Source organism: Panthera onca, chromosome F1, assembly GCF_046562875.1.
Source record: "Panthera onca isolate mPanOnc1 chromosome F1, mPanOnc1 haplotype 2, whole genome shotgun sequence".
NCBI lineage: Eukaryota > Metazoa > Chordata > Mammalia > Carnivora > Felidae > Panthera > Panthera onca.
The window spans coordinates 43,777,378-43,794,358 of NC_138355.1; the positions used below are offsets into that span (position 1 = coordinate 43,777,378).

General features: G+C 38.4%; 1 protein-coding gene and 1 non-coding gene across 8 annotated transcripts in view; both read left to right on the forward strand.

The window, feature by feature from the left end:
• The window catches only part of PPP1R12B (protein phosphatase 1 regulatory subunit 12B), a 212,078-nt gene that overhangs the window by 113,120 nt on the left and 81,977 nt on the right, over positions 1 to 16,981 (forward strand). For all 7 annotated transcript variants that reach the window (XM_060644094.3, XM_060644089.3, XM_060644087.3 and 4 more), the window contains 4 exons: positions 8,284 to 8,374; positions 12,666 to 12,869; positions 14,735 to 14,924; positions 15,012 to 15,124. In XM_060644094.3, the coding sequence (XP_060500077.3) occupies positions 8,284 to 8,374; positions 12,666 to 12,869; positions 14,735 to 14,924; positions 15,012 to 15,124 (598 nt within the window). The remainder of the gene's footprint in view (positions 1 to 8,283; positions 8,375 to 12,665; positions 12,870 to 14,734; positions 14,925 to 15,011; positions 15,125 to 16,981) is intronic.
• Positions 7,242 to 7,348, forward strand: LOC132687001 (U6 spliceosomal RNA). Its single transcript, XR_009613944.1, has one exon. It is a non-coding gene; the product is annotated as a U6 spliceosomal RNA (small nuclear RNA).

Here is a 16,981-nt window from a genome sequence, read left to right on the forward strand (position 1 = left end):
TGTTTATTTATTTTTGAGAGAGAGAAAGCGTGAGTAGGGGAGGGGCAGAGTGAGAGGGAATGAGAATCCCAAGCAGGCTCCACACTGTCAGTGAGGAGACCAATGTGGGGCTCAAACCCACAAACTGTGACATCATGACTGGAGCTGAAGTCAGATGCTTAATTGATTGAGCCACCCAGGCTCCCCTAAATCAGATGACTTCTTGACGTCATAAAGCCTCTAGCCACAGGTTTATGATTCTGTTATTCCTCTAAATTGTCACCTTCTCCTATAGCTAGCTAGCTATGTGTACTCCCAGATGGATATTGAAGCAGTTCTTTTTGACCTTTCTGGAATACCTTTATCTATGTATCCTTATACATAGGATGTAGTCCAAGGAATTAAAAGCTGTCTTAAAAGACCATTAATTATTCTGTAATTAATGACCACGGCCTCACAAGTGCCATAAAAGACACATACTCAACGTGGTCCTTCCCTGTTTCAAGCTAACTTTTTAAGCACCCTCTCTGTTCAGTGCAGATTTTAGTTATAGGACTCCTTAAAGCTATTTCAAAAATCAATTTCCTGTTGGTAATTCCAGACAAAAATTTTATTTCATCATTCTAGGGAAACCAGCTTTTGTTCTTGCCTTGGAGATCCTGGCAATTTCTCTTTCATTCTTCTACTTAAAGTAGTTTTATTTTACTTAGATAGCTCTTTGAACCTTCATGGAGAATATTTTCAAGGGAATTAAGACCTCTTCCAAATGAATTATCCATTTCTGGTAAAAATAATTAAGGGGAACTCCTTTATTAGATTAGATGGGATCGATATTACAGTACACCCAGCCTTTCTTTTCCAAAATACCACTGCTGAGCTTTTAATGAAGTATTGAGAATAATGTAATGGGAGGAGTGGTGGTGCTCAGGTAGCAGCAGCGGCTAAGCCATACTAAGTACCTACTCTGTGCCAGCGAGTGTTCTAAGTACTTCATATGCTTTTTATTTAATCTTCCCAACAACCCTGTCTATACCTGCTAATATCTGTTACAGCTATTAATATCCTTGTTGTATAAGAAACTTGGGTTTAGAGTACTTAAATAGTTTATCCAAGATTATCTAGTAAGCAATTTGAGTCCCATATCAGGGTACTTTATCACTACACTGTCCTTGTCAGAAGATATTTTAGGTCTTCTATTTATTGTGACTTTCTTCATGTTCACTGGTGACTTGCTAGGCATCTTGTTTACACAGCTTCTTGGAGCAAAATTAGTCCATCTGTGGTATACAAAGGGACCCTATGGATTTTAGATGCAGAGGACAAATTATTTTTGGGTAGTCATGCTAATTTCTGTAATTATTTGAATTCAAATCAAATTTGAATTTGATTATGCAACCTCAAAGTCATAGTGAATACAAAGAAAAATGCTTCCTGCCCTCAAGGAAACATAGTAGACAGATACAGTAATCAAAGGATTTTGGCATTGGAATTCCTTTCTATGCCACTGAACTGGGGACATTAGCCTAGTTTTATCTAGATGTAAGAGGGCCAGAGGTATATGTTAAAGCCATGGATTCTGTTATACTTTCTATTATACTATATTGTGAACACAGACCTGTCTTCTTTTCATAGCAGTAAGGATTCATAGCAATCGTATAGCACTCAGATTTCATGGATGGCTCAAATGCTTGCTTCTCAGAGAGAGCAAGGTGTGTTGAATGTGGGTCTGGCCTAGTGTAGGAGTTGCCAAATTTTTTCTGTAAAGGCCAGATAGTGAATATTTTAGGCTTTGCAGGCTATTTTGTGTTCTTTGCAAATATTAAACTCTGTTGCCGCAGTTAGGTAAAACTTTACAAAAATATGGCAGGCCAGATTTGGCTCATGACCCGAGTTTGCTCACCACATGGTCTAGACTTTAGAAAGTACAAGGACTTGGGCTCTACCAAAACCCTAGTGCATCCTCAAGGCAGCTGTGGTCAGGTGCATCACTTTTGTGAACCTTGGAATACACATCTAGGTAAAGAAAAATGAATGAAAATGTTTCTTCCTTCCTCAAAAATATTTATAGATTCAAGGACTGGAGTTTTCTGTGTTTTGTCTTTGGATTTTTTTTTCAACTTAAATCATAAACATTTCATATTGACACAGGTAACGAAATAGTATATGTGATACTCACTAACAAAACCTAAATACATAGATACATACATAGATAACAATCCAGACATATATGTTATAGAATGAAAATGGGTTATTTTCATGTGGTGGAATTCTCATTTATTTTTGTTTTTACATTTTTGTCTGTTTTCTAATGTTTCCATGAAAAACATATACGACTTCAAATATTCAAGACTTCAACTCAGGTAAAATGTTATTGATCTTACCTACCAGACCCGCTTTTACTAACACTGTTTCTCTCATTCTATTAAACCCTAGAGCAGGCAGTGGGATAAGCCAGTTTGAAGCTTTTTTCTTTCACTGTGGCTCCTATCTACTATGCACAGAAAGGATAACAGTCAAAAATTAAGTATAATAGTGATGGTCTATATATTTTGCAGGTAGAAATGACATGTGAGTAGGCTGGTTGGTAACTGAGGCAGAATTTCACCAAGAATTAGTCCTTAGTGTGGTCATCAGTTCCAGGGTCTGGTCCACAGCTTTGTAAATTTGGAGACTTAATTTTTTTCATTTCACCCAGAGGAGAGGAGCATATTAAGGAAGGGCTCAAATATACCAAATTTACAGTGGATTGACAAATGTATCAGAATTCCCGTTTGCTAATCTATGTTGAGGGAAGCTTGGGGACTCCTGGCTGGCTCAGTCAGTAGAACATGTGACTCTTGATCTCAGAGTGCTGAGTTCAAGCCCCACATTGGGCATGGAGTCTACATGAATGAATGAATAAATGAATGAATGAATGAATGAATGAATGAATAGCTTGGTTGGGGACTTCTGCTTCAGGCCATGGCATATCTAGTATACAAACTCCTCTCACTGAGAATAACTAAAAAAACTGGACAAATATTAACAAGTATCTTTGAAGATATTGGATTAAGGAATTGAGGACTTGAGGGATCAAGATCCCGGAGAGAAGGAAATCAAAAAGAGGTGAATCCAGCGTTTGTCTGTGCTTTTCCCCTTGAGGCATTTGCTGAGTAGTAAAGCCGTAGCAATAAGGCTAAGAAACTGGGCGGGATTTTCAGTAGTCTCATGGAGCTGAGGGAACTAGAGTTCAGGAAGAGGGGCCCCATACCTTCATCTGGGACCACTGATGGGCTACATTCTAGAAGTAAAGGCTTACCAGAAATAGACCAGCCCTTGCAAAGACTGAAGGCTATCTTCCAGTCATCTCAATCTCAAAGTAGATTAAGGTCATTTGTCTTGGCCCTGTAGTTCTCAAAGTGTGATGTCAGAAGCATCACGGAAATCTAACTAGAAATGCAAATTCTCGGCCCCTACTCCAGACCTACTGAAACAGGACTTTTAGGGGTAGAGCCTAGCAATTTGTATTTCACAAACCCCCTAAATAATTCTGATGTAGATGAAAGTTTGAGAATCACTTCCTTAACCTAACTGCCAGAGGAAAAGAATATCCTCTCTGGAGGATGACATCTTTCAGAGCTGCAAGTTATCACTGCATTTTTCATTAAAGGTGTTTGGCTGTTATACTCAACCTTGCTGGACTCTCAGTTTCTGAGGAGTGATGGGTTCAGCGTTAAATGTGATAAATACTGGGTGGCTCAGTCAGTTGAGTGACTCTTGATTTCTGCTTAGGTCATGATCCCCGGGTTGTGGGATTGAGTCTCCTCCATGCTCAGAGTGGAGCCTGCTTGAGATTCTCCCTCTCTCTCTCTCTCTCTCTCTCTCCCTCTCCCCCCTCTCTCCTCCTCCCTCACCCTCTCCCTCTCCCCCACTCATGTGCTCCTCTTTCTCTCTCTCTCAAATAAAAATAATAAATGTGATAAATACTATATTTTTTATTGTTTAAACTGCATCTCTCAGATAATGTGAAAATGGTCCAGAAGGCAACTTCCCGCACTTATAATTTTCCTTATAAAGACATGTATTCAAATATTTTAAAAAATATTTGGCATTAATTCAGAAATTAGCAGACATACCAAATTTACCAAAAGACTGATTTACCAAAAGACTAAGAAAAATAAACAATAACAAAAGATCCAGATATTGATGTTATCAGACATGGACTTTAAACTAACTATGGTTAATATCGTTAAGAAAATAGAAGATGGGAAATTTCAACAAAGGACTGTAATCTATTTTAAAAAGAATCAAGTAGAAATTCTAGAACTGAAAATTTAATAATTGGAATTAGAAATTCAACTGGTGAGTTTATAGTAGACCAGCTGAAGAGATAATTAGTGAACTAATTAGATAGACAGTAGAAAATATCCAGAATGGGGGCACTTGGCTGGCTCCGTTGAAAGAGTGTGCTACTCTTGTTCTCAGGGTTGTAAGTTCAAGCCCTACATTGCGTCTAGAAACAATTTAAATAAATAAAACTTTAAAGAAGAAATACATATCCAGAATGAAACCCAGAGAGAGAAAAGGATGGGAAATACAGAAAAAGCAAAATAAATGAATAGATCATGGCCAGTAAGATCTAACGTAGATACAATTGGAGTCCAGAGGAAGAAAAAAGAAGAACTGACTACTTTTATCCTGGAATACCATTTTTACTTGAAAGAATGACTGGGAAGGCTATGGTTTTCCAGACTTGGGTATTCAGCAGACATTTTCTTGAAAATGAACAAAGTGAGACTGTCACAAAGTATTTGTTGCCAAGTATAAAACTTTAAATTTCAAGCAGAAATTAGAATTTTGGTAACTTGTGTCTACCCATTATGAGTGGTATTATTGACTGCCATTTCCCAATATTTAAAGACTGTCTTAAGTTCAAAGGTGAGGGCACCTGGGTGGCTCAGTCAGTTGAGCTTCCAGGTCTTGATTTTGGCTCAGGTCATAATCTCAGAGTCATGGGATCGAGCCCTGTGTCAGGCTCCTCCTGAGCATGGAGTCTGCTTAAGATTTTTTCTCTCTCCCCCTCTACCCTCCCCTCTAAAAAAATAAAATAAAATAATTTAAAAATTTTTTTAAATAAAATATCAAAGGTAATATTAAAGAATGATTTTTTATGTTTTATTTTTCCATTATTTTTATTGAGATATAATTGACATATGACATTGTATTAGTTTTAGGTGTACAACTTAGTAATTTAATAAATATAAAATGATTACAACTAAGTTTAGTTAACATCCATCATCACACATAATTACAATTTTTTCCTCATGATAAGAACTTTTAAAATTACTCTCTTAACAATTTTCAAATACATAATACGGCATTGTAAATTATAGTCACCATACTGTATATACCCAGGACTTACTAATCTTATAAATGAAAGTTTGTACCTTTTGAGCATGTTCACCTACTTTGCCCACTTTCTACTCCCTGCCTCTGTTAACTACAAATCAGTTCTCCATATCTATGAGGTTGGTTTTTTTTTTTTAATATTTCACATGTAAGTGAGATCAGATTTTTCTCCCCCTCTTGATTTGTATGAGTTCTTTATTTTGGATAGTAATCCCTTTTCAGATATATGATTTGCCAATAGTTTCTTCCATTCTGTAAGTTGCCGTTTCATTTTGTTGATGGTTTGCTTTGCTGTGCAGAAGCTTTTTAGTTTGATATAGTCCTACTTATTTATTTTTGCTTTTGTTGCCTTTGCTTTTGGTGTCAAATCCGAAAAAATCATTGCCAAGGCCAACGTCAAGGAACTTACCCCCTATGTTACCGAATGTGACTTATAAAATTATTATTCTGTAATGAAATGTGTCACCATTTGGAAGATCTGCACCAATGTTTTACAAAGGACCAGTGTACAATAACCTGAAGTCACGCGTGGGTAAGAAGGTCCATTCAAAGTGCAAGATAGACCAATAGACCAATAAATTAACATGGTTTCAGATTCCACATTGTTGCTAATCTTTAAGAAACTACCACTTCAGTTTTGGTACAGTATCAAGGAAAAATGTCCATAATTACCAGCTATTATAATACTCCTTCCTTTTCCAACTACAAACCTATGCAAGACTGTATATTCTTTATATATTTTAACTGAAACACCATATTGCAACCTATTGAATGAAGCATGTATGAAAATCCAACTATCTCCTATTAAGCCAGCACTAAAGAAAATTTATAAAAATGAAATAAAGACTCTTGCTAATTTTTTTTGTTTTAGAAAATACAGTTATTTTTCATAAAAGATAAGTTATTGATGTAACTTTTTGTAATAGGGCTGATTATTTTTAAATACATAAGTGCATATTTTTTAAATTTCTGCTAAGGTAAATATTAAAAGATACACATAAACAAAAGTTCTTCGGGGGTCCTCAGTAATTTTTAAAAACGTAAAAGGGTCCTGAGACCAAAGAATTTGAGAATCATTGCTACAGATACTAAAATGACAATTAAAATATACTATAAGAATTGGGGCACCTGGGTGGCTCAGTCGGTTAAGTGTCCAACTTCAGCTCAGGTCATGATCTTATGGTTCGTGGGTTCGAGCCCCATGTCAGGCTCTGTGTTGACAGCTCAGAGCCTGGAGCCAGCTTCAGTTTCTGTCTCCCTGTCTTATGCTCCTCCCCCACTCACTCTCTGTCTCTCTCTGCTTCAAAAATAAACATTAAAAAAAATGTTTTAAATATACTATAAGAATTTTATGAACAATTTTGTGCCACTAAATGTAAAAATATAAAGTTCTTTGAAAAACAAATACTACCAAAACAGAACATCTGACTAGGCCTAAATCAGTCAAAGAAATTGAACCTCTCATTTAAAACCCTCCCATAAGGAACACTTAAGGGGCGCCTGGGTGGCTCAGTCGGTTGAGCATCTGACTTCAGCTAGGGTCATGATCTCACGGTTGGTGAGTTCGAGCCCCACATCAGGCTCTGCTGACAGCTTGGAGCCTGGAGCCTGCTTGGGATTGTGTCACCCTCTCTGTCTTCCCCTCCCCCGCTCATGCTCTGTCTCTCAAAAATAAATAAATGTTAAAAAAATTTTTTAAAAAGAGCACTTAAAATCCAGACATCTTCGTTGTGCACTTTACTAATTATTCCAGGAGGAAACAACCCTAATCTTACATAAATTCTTACAGAAAATCGACAAGGAGAAAACACTTCTTAACTTTTATAACCTTAATTTCCAGACTTGCCCAGTTGTTATAAGAAGGGAAAATTATAGTGCTCGCTTCGGCAGCACATATACTAAAATTGGAACGATACAGAGAAGATTAGCATGGCCCCTGCGCAAGGATGACACGCAAATTCGTGAAGCGTTCCATATTTTTCGACAATAAATTTCATGAAAAAAAAAAAAAAAGAAACACACAAAAAAATAAAATAAATAAATAAAACATTTTCAAAAAACAGAAAAAAAAAGAAGGGAAAATTATAGACCAATTTCTCTAATACACAGGGATGGAGAAATCCTAAATTAAATAATACTGACTTTATGTAAAAGTCAATCTATATAGGGGTACCTGGCTGACTCGTTCGATAGGACATGTGATTCTTGATCTCAAGGCTGTGAGTTCAAGTCCCAAATTGGACATAGAGCTTACTTTAAAAAAATAATAAAATAAAATAAATATTTCTTAAAAAAAATATGATGCATCATGGCCAAGTTGAGTTTATCCTAAGAATTTAAGGTTATTTTATCATTCAAAAATTATTCAATGTGATTCACCTTAGTAACAAAAAAAGAAGGAAAATGATAATAATCTCAATATATGGGGAAGAAACACATGTGATAAGTTTGACACACACTAATGATTAAAAAATAATTGATTAACTTCTCAATTAATTAATTGAGAAGCAGTGTCTACAGAAATCTTAGACATCACAGTAATAAAATGCTGAATGCTTTTTTTTCTCTGAAGGCAGGAACAAAGCATGGAAACTTACTATCATTACTCCTTTTCAACATGTCCTGGAGGTTCTGGCCAGAGCATTAGATCAAGAAAAGAAACAAAAATTGTAAGGGTAGGGAAAGAAGAAATGAAATTCTCATTTCACAGATGACATGATTCTGCATGAAAAGTAATACATTTAAAAGTAATGTGTTGGATTATGCCATTTTCACTGATAGCGTTTCTATCATTTTGATTCTGCCCAAATTCATTCCTAGAGTGTAGAAATCACTTCAGTATGTGGAAGTCCCTTGTCGTTCCTCAAGTACAGGTAGCAAAGATCTTACGTCTGGTATTACTTTTTTTCTTTGCAGGTCATATCTGACTCCTGTACGGGATGAGGAAGCAGAATCTTTACGGAAAGCACGCTCCCGACAAGCTCGGCAGACTCGAAGGTCTACTCAAGTGAGTGTGACCTTCTTTTTTATGTCATTTTGTCTATCTTCCTTTCTGTTGGAGCTATAATGAAAAAACAGTAAGATGAGAGCCTTATTCCAGCTACTGTAGTAAAAGTTTTCACCTGTCTTCAATCTTCCACCACGTGGTATCAGATGAAGTTATAGCTACGCCTACCCACTCTCACTTTTATATCTCCAGGTTCAGAGCAGGTTTATCTCCTTTCCTTCACAAGACTCATCATTCCATTTGTGCTTAAGGGGCCACCCACATCTTAAGATCCCTAAAGGAGAACAGTTTGGCACTTCCTCAAAATGTTATATATACAGATACCATACGATGTAGCAATTCTACTCTTAGGTATCTACTCAAGGAAAATGAAAACATATGCCCACACAAAAACTTGTACATAGATGTTTATAACAGCATTATTCACAGTAGCCCAAATCCCAAATTTAGGGTCATCTCTGAACTCTGGGTAGAGTTAACTTGCTACGCATACCAAACTCCATGTGTGGAGCTTGCAGGCTTGCTGTAGAGTTGAGTCCTGGGCTCCCAGCTGCAGCAAGGTTTAGCATTGTGTGGCTGGTTGTGCCTCAGCTCTCCTTAGCAGGCATAGTGGTAGTGGGCACAAGCTGAACCTTTGAGCAGACCAGATAAATTAAGCAGTTGACATAACTGGAGAAAAAAAGAATACAAATTTCCGTTAACAGAGAAACGGGTAAACGAAATGTTATATATTCATACAGTAGAATATTATTTGGCAATAGAAAGAAATGAAGTACTCATACATGTTAATGCTACAATGTGCGTGAACCTTAAGAAAACCTTATGTTAAGTGAAAGAAACCAGACATGATTCCATTTATATGAAAATACCCAGAATAGGCAAAGCCAGAGAAAGAGAAAATAGATTAGTGTTGCCAGGGGTGGGAGAGAAGGAGGGATGGGGAGGGGCTGCTGATGAACGTGGAGTTTCTTTCTGGGGTGGTAAAATGTTCCGAAATGAGATGGTGATGATGGTTGTACAAGTCTGTGAATATGCTAAAAATCACTGCCTTGTATACAGGCAGACCTCATTTTATTGCACTTTGCAGGTACTATCTTTATATATATGTGTGTGTGTGTGTGTGTGTGTGTGTGTGTGTGTGTGTGTGTACATATATACATATATATACATACACACACACACAAATTGGAAGTTCAGAGTTCAGTGGGATGCATAACTGCAGATGTGGAAATAGCAAGAGAACTAGAGTTAGCTGTGGAGCCTGAAGACAGGATGAACGGCTGTGATTTCATGATAAAACTTGAACAGATGAGGAGTTGCTTCTTATGGGTGAGCGAAAAAAGTTGTTTCTTGACATGGAATCTACTCCTGGTGAAGATGCCGTGAAGATTATTGAAATGACAACAAAGGATTTAGAATACTATCTAAGCTTAGTTGATAAAGCAGTGGCAGGGTTTGAGAGGATTGAGTCCAATTTTGAAAGCAGTTCTACTGTGAGTAAGATGCTATCAAACAGTATCGCATGCTACAGAAAAATTGTTCATGAAAGCAAGAGTCAACCCACGCAGCACATTTCCTTCATTGTTGTTGTATTGTAAGAAATTGCCACAGCCACCCTGATCCGTCAGCAGCCATTAACATAAAGGCATGACCCTCCACCAGCAAAAAGATTATGACTCACTGAAAAGCTCAGATGATTGTTAGCATTTTTTTTAGCAGTAAAGTATTTTTTAATTAAGGTATATCCATCGTTTTTTGAACATAATGCTGTTGCACAATTAATAGACCACAACGTAGTGTAAACATAACTTTTATATGCACCGAGAAACCAGAAAATTTGTTTGCCTGGCTGTATTGTGATACTCCCTTTATCACAGTGGTCTGGAATCAAACCCTCAATATCTCTGAGGTATGCCTGTACTTTTAAATGGTGGGTTTTATGATATGTGAGTTTGTTTCAATAAAGAGGTTTTTAAAAGAAAAAAAATTCCTAAGGGAGCCATTGAAGTAGGGAAGAGTCCGATATAGTCTGTGTTATATTTTGTGGAAGTCCACCGTGCAGAGAACTGATGGGAATGGTAGGCAAAAGGATGTTTGTGAAGCCAGGAAACTAGAAGACCGGTTAGGAAACTATTACAGTAGTCCAAGCTGGGAGTACCAAGACCTTGAACGCCGTATGCAGTGGTGAGGAGAAGGGAGAGAAAGCTGTGAATTGGCATTAAGGAGGCAGAGGACGATGAGCTGATGAAGCACAATTAAAAGGAGCAGCCAGAGAGATGAAAGTAAACCAGGAAGTAGTAACGGTATAGAAGTAAATGAAAAGTCAGTTTCCAGGGGCCCCTGGGTGGCTCAGTCGGTTGAGCATCCGACTTCAGCTCAGGTCATCATCTTGCCGTTGGTAGCTTCGAGCCCATGTCGGGCTGTGTGCTGACAGCGCGGAGCTTGTTTTGGATTCTTTGTCTCCCTTTCTCTCTGCCCGTCCCCTGCTAGCACTCTCTCAAAAAAAAAAAAAAAAAAGAGAGAAAGTCAGTTTCCAGGTAAAAGGTGAAGGTAACAGTTTTAAATACTACAGAGGTCAAGTAAGAAAGCTGAGGACTGAAAAGGGGACTTTATAAATAGCCACAAAGGTACCCTTGTCTTCCCTGACCTTCCCCAAATAGGCTAGGTATCCTTCCTTTATAGTAATTATGACAGCTGTTATTTTATTTTTGCTTGATTATTATTTCTCTGTCTTCCCCTCTTGGAATATAACCTCCATGAGGACCAAGACTGACTATAATTTTTTTGTTTCGGTTTAGTTTCTTGTGGTAAAATATACATAACATACAATTTACCACTTTAACCATTTTTTAAGTGTGTGGTTCAGTGGCATTAAGTAATTCACATTATTTTGCAACTGTTACCACCGTCTGTCTCCAGTACATTTCTTATCTTCCCAAACTGAAACTCCATACCCATTCAACAATAATTCCATCTCTCCCCCCAGCTTCTGGCAACCACCATTCTACTTCTTATGTCTATGAATTTACTAATCTAAGTACTTCATACAAGTGGCATCATCCAGTGTTTGTCCTTTGGTGGCTGGCTTATTTCACTTAGCATAATGTCTTCTAGGTTCATTCAAGTTGTGGCATATGTATCAGTATTTCATTCTTTTTTAAGGATGAATGATATTCCTCTGTATATACCACATTTTGTTTATTCACTCGTCTGCCGGTGGACACTTCAGTTGCTTCCACCGTTTGCATGTTGTGAATAATACCGCTATGAACGTGGGCAAACAAATGATCTCTCTGAGACCCTGCTTTCAGTTCTTTTGAGTAAATTCTCAGAAACGGAATTTGGTGGATCATATATTCTGTCTTAAACCTTACATTCCATTATACCCAACTGCTTTCTTATGTCTTTTCCACTAGATTAAAAGGTTCTTGAGTACAGGAACCATTTTGTCTTTGTAGTTCCAGTGCTTAAAGACACTTAGTAATTTATTAAGAGAGTGAGTGACTAAATTCATGATTAGTTTAAAAACAAACAAACAAGTTGTGGATATAGTACCTGCTCAACTACCTTCCAGCTTTAGAACTCCCATCTCCTGAGGACTTGAGCATATAACTGCTTGAGTTAGAATCCGTTCACTCTGGTCCTTACTCTCTTTCTCCCTTTTTCTACAGATGCCTCCTAATTGCTTTTCTTCCATATGGCTGCTCCTGAGAGCCTGAGGGAAATATCAATTATTGGAAAGTTTCTGTGTGACATTCCTAGAGTTACTTAGAAAATCATCTTAGAGGAAAGCTAGTTTAGCTGGTGTCATGTTTTTGGTTGGCTGGCTTTTGTTGTTGTTCTAGCCTGGCTCTGAACTTTCACCTTTTGGAGCTGGTTTTTCTTCCCATAAGTAAAATTAAGTTTTTCTAGTATCTGCTCTTCAGAGAATCTCTCTTGATAACTATTTTCTCTTGGGAGGGTATGGAGCTTTCAAACAAAGATGTTGCAAACTAGGGGTATGAGAGAAGTACATCTACAACAGACGGGCATCAATGTTGCCCTGTTTCCTGGAACTCAAAGTGGAAAGCTAAGTATTGCATTTGAAAGGTACCTAGACTCAGGCTGGGCTCTTTGCACACTGAGGTGTTCATTTTTAAGCATATCTTGCTTGAAATGGCCTCATGCGTTTGGGGAGCTTTGATACTGGACTTTGGTACTACCAGATCTTTAAGGCGGTTTCCCTGCTCATTTATTAAGAGTTATTCCTTGGTTAGAGTGAAACTTCCCTGACCTTGTGCCGTTTTCCCAGGGCGTGACACTAACGGACCTTCAAGAAGCAGAAAGGACATTCAGCCGGTCGAGGGCAGAACGGCAAGCTCAGGAGCAGCCTAGCCAGAAGCCTGCGGGCACTGAAGGGCTTGAGGGAAGCACAGAGAAGCATGAGCCCTCAGCCATCCTGGCAAAGGAAGCTGGCGAGAGCCGTCAACCCTGGGGCGGGAGTCTGGATGAGGAGGTAAGTCACTTTTGCGGGCATGTACTGTGCTAAAAGCAGGGACATTAACGTGGGGAATCCCTTCCTCACTGATCAGTCAGGCGCTGTGCTGCTTTATCGTGAACAACTCCTAGAAAACACTGATAATGTCTCCCTCTAGTTGGCAAACCCGTGTGACTGAAAGAACTCAAGCTATCAGTCCTTAAGTGATCACTTGTTTCCTCTTGGAGTTAACTAATGCTTATTTTTTATCCGGTTTCATTGAAATGCTGACACATAACGTTTTATTAATTTTAGGTGTACAACATGATGGTTTGATATTTATAGTGAAATGATTGCCTCAGTAAGTTTAGCTAATTCTTAAACTAATGATGTCTTTCTATCCTAAAAAGAGAGGTTACAGTATAATAAAAATACAAATAGAAATGTGAGGATTTATTGAGTGTTTACTGTATCCTGGGCATTATTTCAGCTCCTTCATATGTATTAATTCATCTAATCCTCAAACAGCCCTCTGAGCCCTCACTTTAAATATGAGGAAATTGAGTCACAAAGAGGTTAACTAACTTGCCCAGTGTTTCACACAGATGAGAAGCGGTTAAACAAGAACTTGAACGTAGCCAGTCAGGCTCCAGAGTGCTCTCTCAGCCGTGATTATATTGTTCTCTAGACTCCTACAAACCTGATTTTACAAAGCACCACTCAGTCCCATGCCACAAGATGTCACTATTGAGGTAGACATGTTAACTTCTGTTCCCTTTCTCAAATAGGGTTATGTTCAGGGTGAACGTAACTCCTCCCAGTTTACCTCGGATGGTTCATAGTACACCTGTTATCTCTGTAATTAGCGATACCATTCATCTTCACTCTGAGAAGTGTCTCAATTGGGATGTTAAATTTTACCATTACCATAGTTAGAGGAGAAAGGAATCCCCTTGGTCCATTGCTGAATGGCTAAGCTATATCAACTAACTAAGGTTATTTTGGTTTTTTTCTGTTTTTTTTATCTGCTACTGTTTATTTGTTTATTGAGTACTTATTACTAGCTACTGTTCTAAGCACCTAACGTACATGATCTCATATAATCCTCACAGCCCTCTCTAAGGAAGATATTATCTCTCTTTTACATATGAGGAACCTGAGGCTCAGAGAAGTTAAGTAACTTATTCAAGGCCACACAGCTAGTAAGTGCTGAAGCTAGAATTTGAACCAAGTTTTGTTGGATTCCAAAGCTTACTATATTTTATTGCTTCCGTCTTTATAAACAAAAAAGTATACAATCTCTACATGTAGCAATAATTATCTGTGCATCTGTAATAAACCAAGTTAAGGCTTATTATCAGACTCTGTCTTTTTCGTTGGGGAAAAAAAAGTTCAAAGGGGAAAATGGGAATTTTTTTAAGTTTCAGTAAGCCTGTTATGGCAGTTTGATAGAATATTCAAAAATTTGTAGAATGCTTAGATTTGGTCTCTGTTCTCAGGTAACTGTATTGTATCTTCATATTCCTGAACTTCTAATTTTTCTACTAAAACCTTGCCTTTCAGTGCTCCATCTTGAAGAGGCCACCATTCTTCTTATTTTCATTCCAAAATCAAGGAATTTTTATTAACAAGATTAGTGTTACCTCGTGCCCTTTGGTCGATTTAGGAAAAATTTTCCTGGCTGGGCTGCTGTCAACATGATGGTATTATCAGAATAGGAATCCAGAAGCTGCTTCCTTTCTGGCTAACTAACTGACTGTAGTTCAGCTCAGTGGCTATTTATTGAGCATCTACTATTAGTAAGCCTCTTGGTATAGAAAAAAAGCCCTTCTTTAAGAAGCCTGCTCTCCTTATCATTTGGTTGGACTTGACCTCTAACATCTCACCCTGTGGATTATTTCCAGCCTGTCTATCGTCGCCTGAGGTATTCAGCTCAACCAGACAAACCCACAACACCAGTGTCTCCTTCTGCATCAAGACCCACTCTCTACACCAGTTCCCATCTGCTACGGACAAGCAGATCTTCAGTCCCTGACTCTGAGAGTTCAGAGACCACCACAAACACTGCAGTTGCAAAAGAAATGGACAAAAATGGTATGTGGAGCTTCAGAATATGCAGGCTCCTTGCTAGTGTGCCTGCCCCAGATTCCTAAGATCACACTTTGTTTTATCTCTGGCCAGAGAGTGAAGATGCAGATGTGGATGATCAGTCCTCTAATAGACTGTCCATCCGTGAGAGGAGGAGGCCCAAGGAACGACGAAGAGGCACAGGCATCAATTTCTGGACAATGGATGTGAGTGGATTGGTCCGTGCTGGGACATATCACATCACCCGTGGCCGTTGTCCTTTATGTTGACTTTAAAAAAGAGAGAACCGCATGTGGTCCCATAAATCTTGCAGATTATCAAGACACATTACTGAGGAAAGAGAAGACTCACCTAGTGTGGGACTCGTTTGGTGTATTCTTGGCTGCATGCCCACTGCCTAGAACAGTAGTACCAGGCACATAGTAGGCACTCAGTAAATAATTGGTGAAGAATGAAAAAAACTGAAAATCAGCAACAACCATGTAAGCAAATATAACAAGGGAATAAGCTTGTCAAATATCAGCCATTCTCCCTAATATTGCCCAAAAGTCATGCAGGTAGACAACAATATCTTAATATCACATATGAGCAGAGACTCTAACAAAATACTTTAGGAGCATTACAAGAATTTCAGGGAGCTTAAAATCTGTTTGTAACACAAGTTCATCTGACTCAATTTTACTCTTTTGAGTAAAAGAAACAATATGAAAAAAGAAACAATATGAACTAGATTAACTTTGGCTTTAAAATAAAGACAAATGTACCAGTGCTTACTAACTGCAAACACACATTCAGTACTTTAATTCACCTTCTTGTTCTATACCCTTCTCTCTTTTTTTTAAGTTTATTTATTTAAGAGAAGTTATTAAAAAAAATTTTTTTTAATTAATTTTGAGGAGCACCTGGGTGGCTCAGGCAGTTAAGCATCTGACTCTTGCTGTCGGCTCAGGTCGTGATCTCATGGTTCATGAGCTTGAGCCCCATGTTGGGCTCTGTGCTGACAGTGTGGAGCCTGCTTGGGATGCTCTCTCTCCCTCTCTCTCTGCCCCTCTCCTGCTTGCTCTTTGTCTCTCAAAGTAAATAAATAAACAAAATTTATTTTGAGAGCGAGAGAGAGAGTGAACAAGGGGGGACAGAGAGAGAGAGGGAGAAAGAATCCTAAGCAGGCCTCATGCTGTCAACATGGAGCCTGAGGTGGGGCTCGAACCCAGGAACCGTGAGATATGACCTGAGCCGAAACTAAGAGTTGGATGTTTAACCAACTGAGCCACCCAGGAGCCCCTCTTCTATACCCTTCTCACTCAGCTTTGTTATTGGCATTTTGAAAAATGTTTGTTTATTTGTTTTGGGAGAAAGAGAGAGAGAGAGAGAGATCACGCGTGTGCAAGCAGGGTGGTAGTGGGGAGGGCAGAAAGAGAGAGAGAATTCCAAGCAGGCTCCATGCTGTCAGTGCAGGGCCTGTCTCAAGGCTCAATCTAATGAAGTGTGAGATCATGACCTGAGCGCAAATCAACCAGTTGAGCCACCCAGGCACCCCTGTTATTGGCATTTTAAAAATGCAAGTGACCAATAATCAGGAGGTCCCTGAATACCAATGATCATTTGAAAGTTAGATGAACCATTCAGTGAGACAAGAAATGAGACAGTATATAACTGACTAACAGTCATCTATTAGAAACTATTTTTTAGGTAAAAGTATCTCTTTTTTTTTAAAAAAAAAGCTTTTTAAATTTATTTTTTATTTATTTTGAGAGAGAGAAGGAGAAAGAGAATCAAACAGGCTGTGTGCCGTCAGCGCAGAGCCCGACACAAGGCTCGATCTCATGACCACGAGATCAAGACCTGAGCTGAAATCAAGAGTCGCATGCTTAACCAACTGAGCCACTGAGGCACCCCAAAAAGTATCTCATTTTTATAGGACCAAACAGATAACTATTGACAGAGATGAAATAAAGTCTGTCTTTCTTAATGACCCCCCTTTTCCAGCTATGGCTTATTTGATGTTTTTAATGACAGGCAACGTTCCTAAGCTGTCTGCCTTTGGCGGCTGTTAAAAGCAGCAG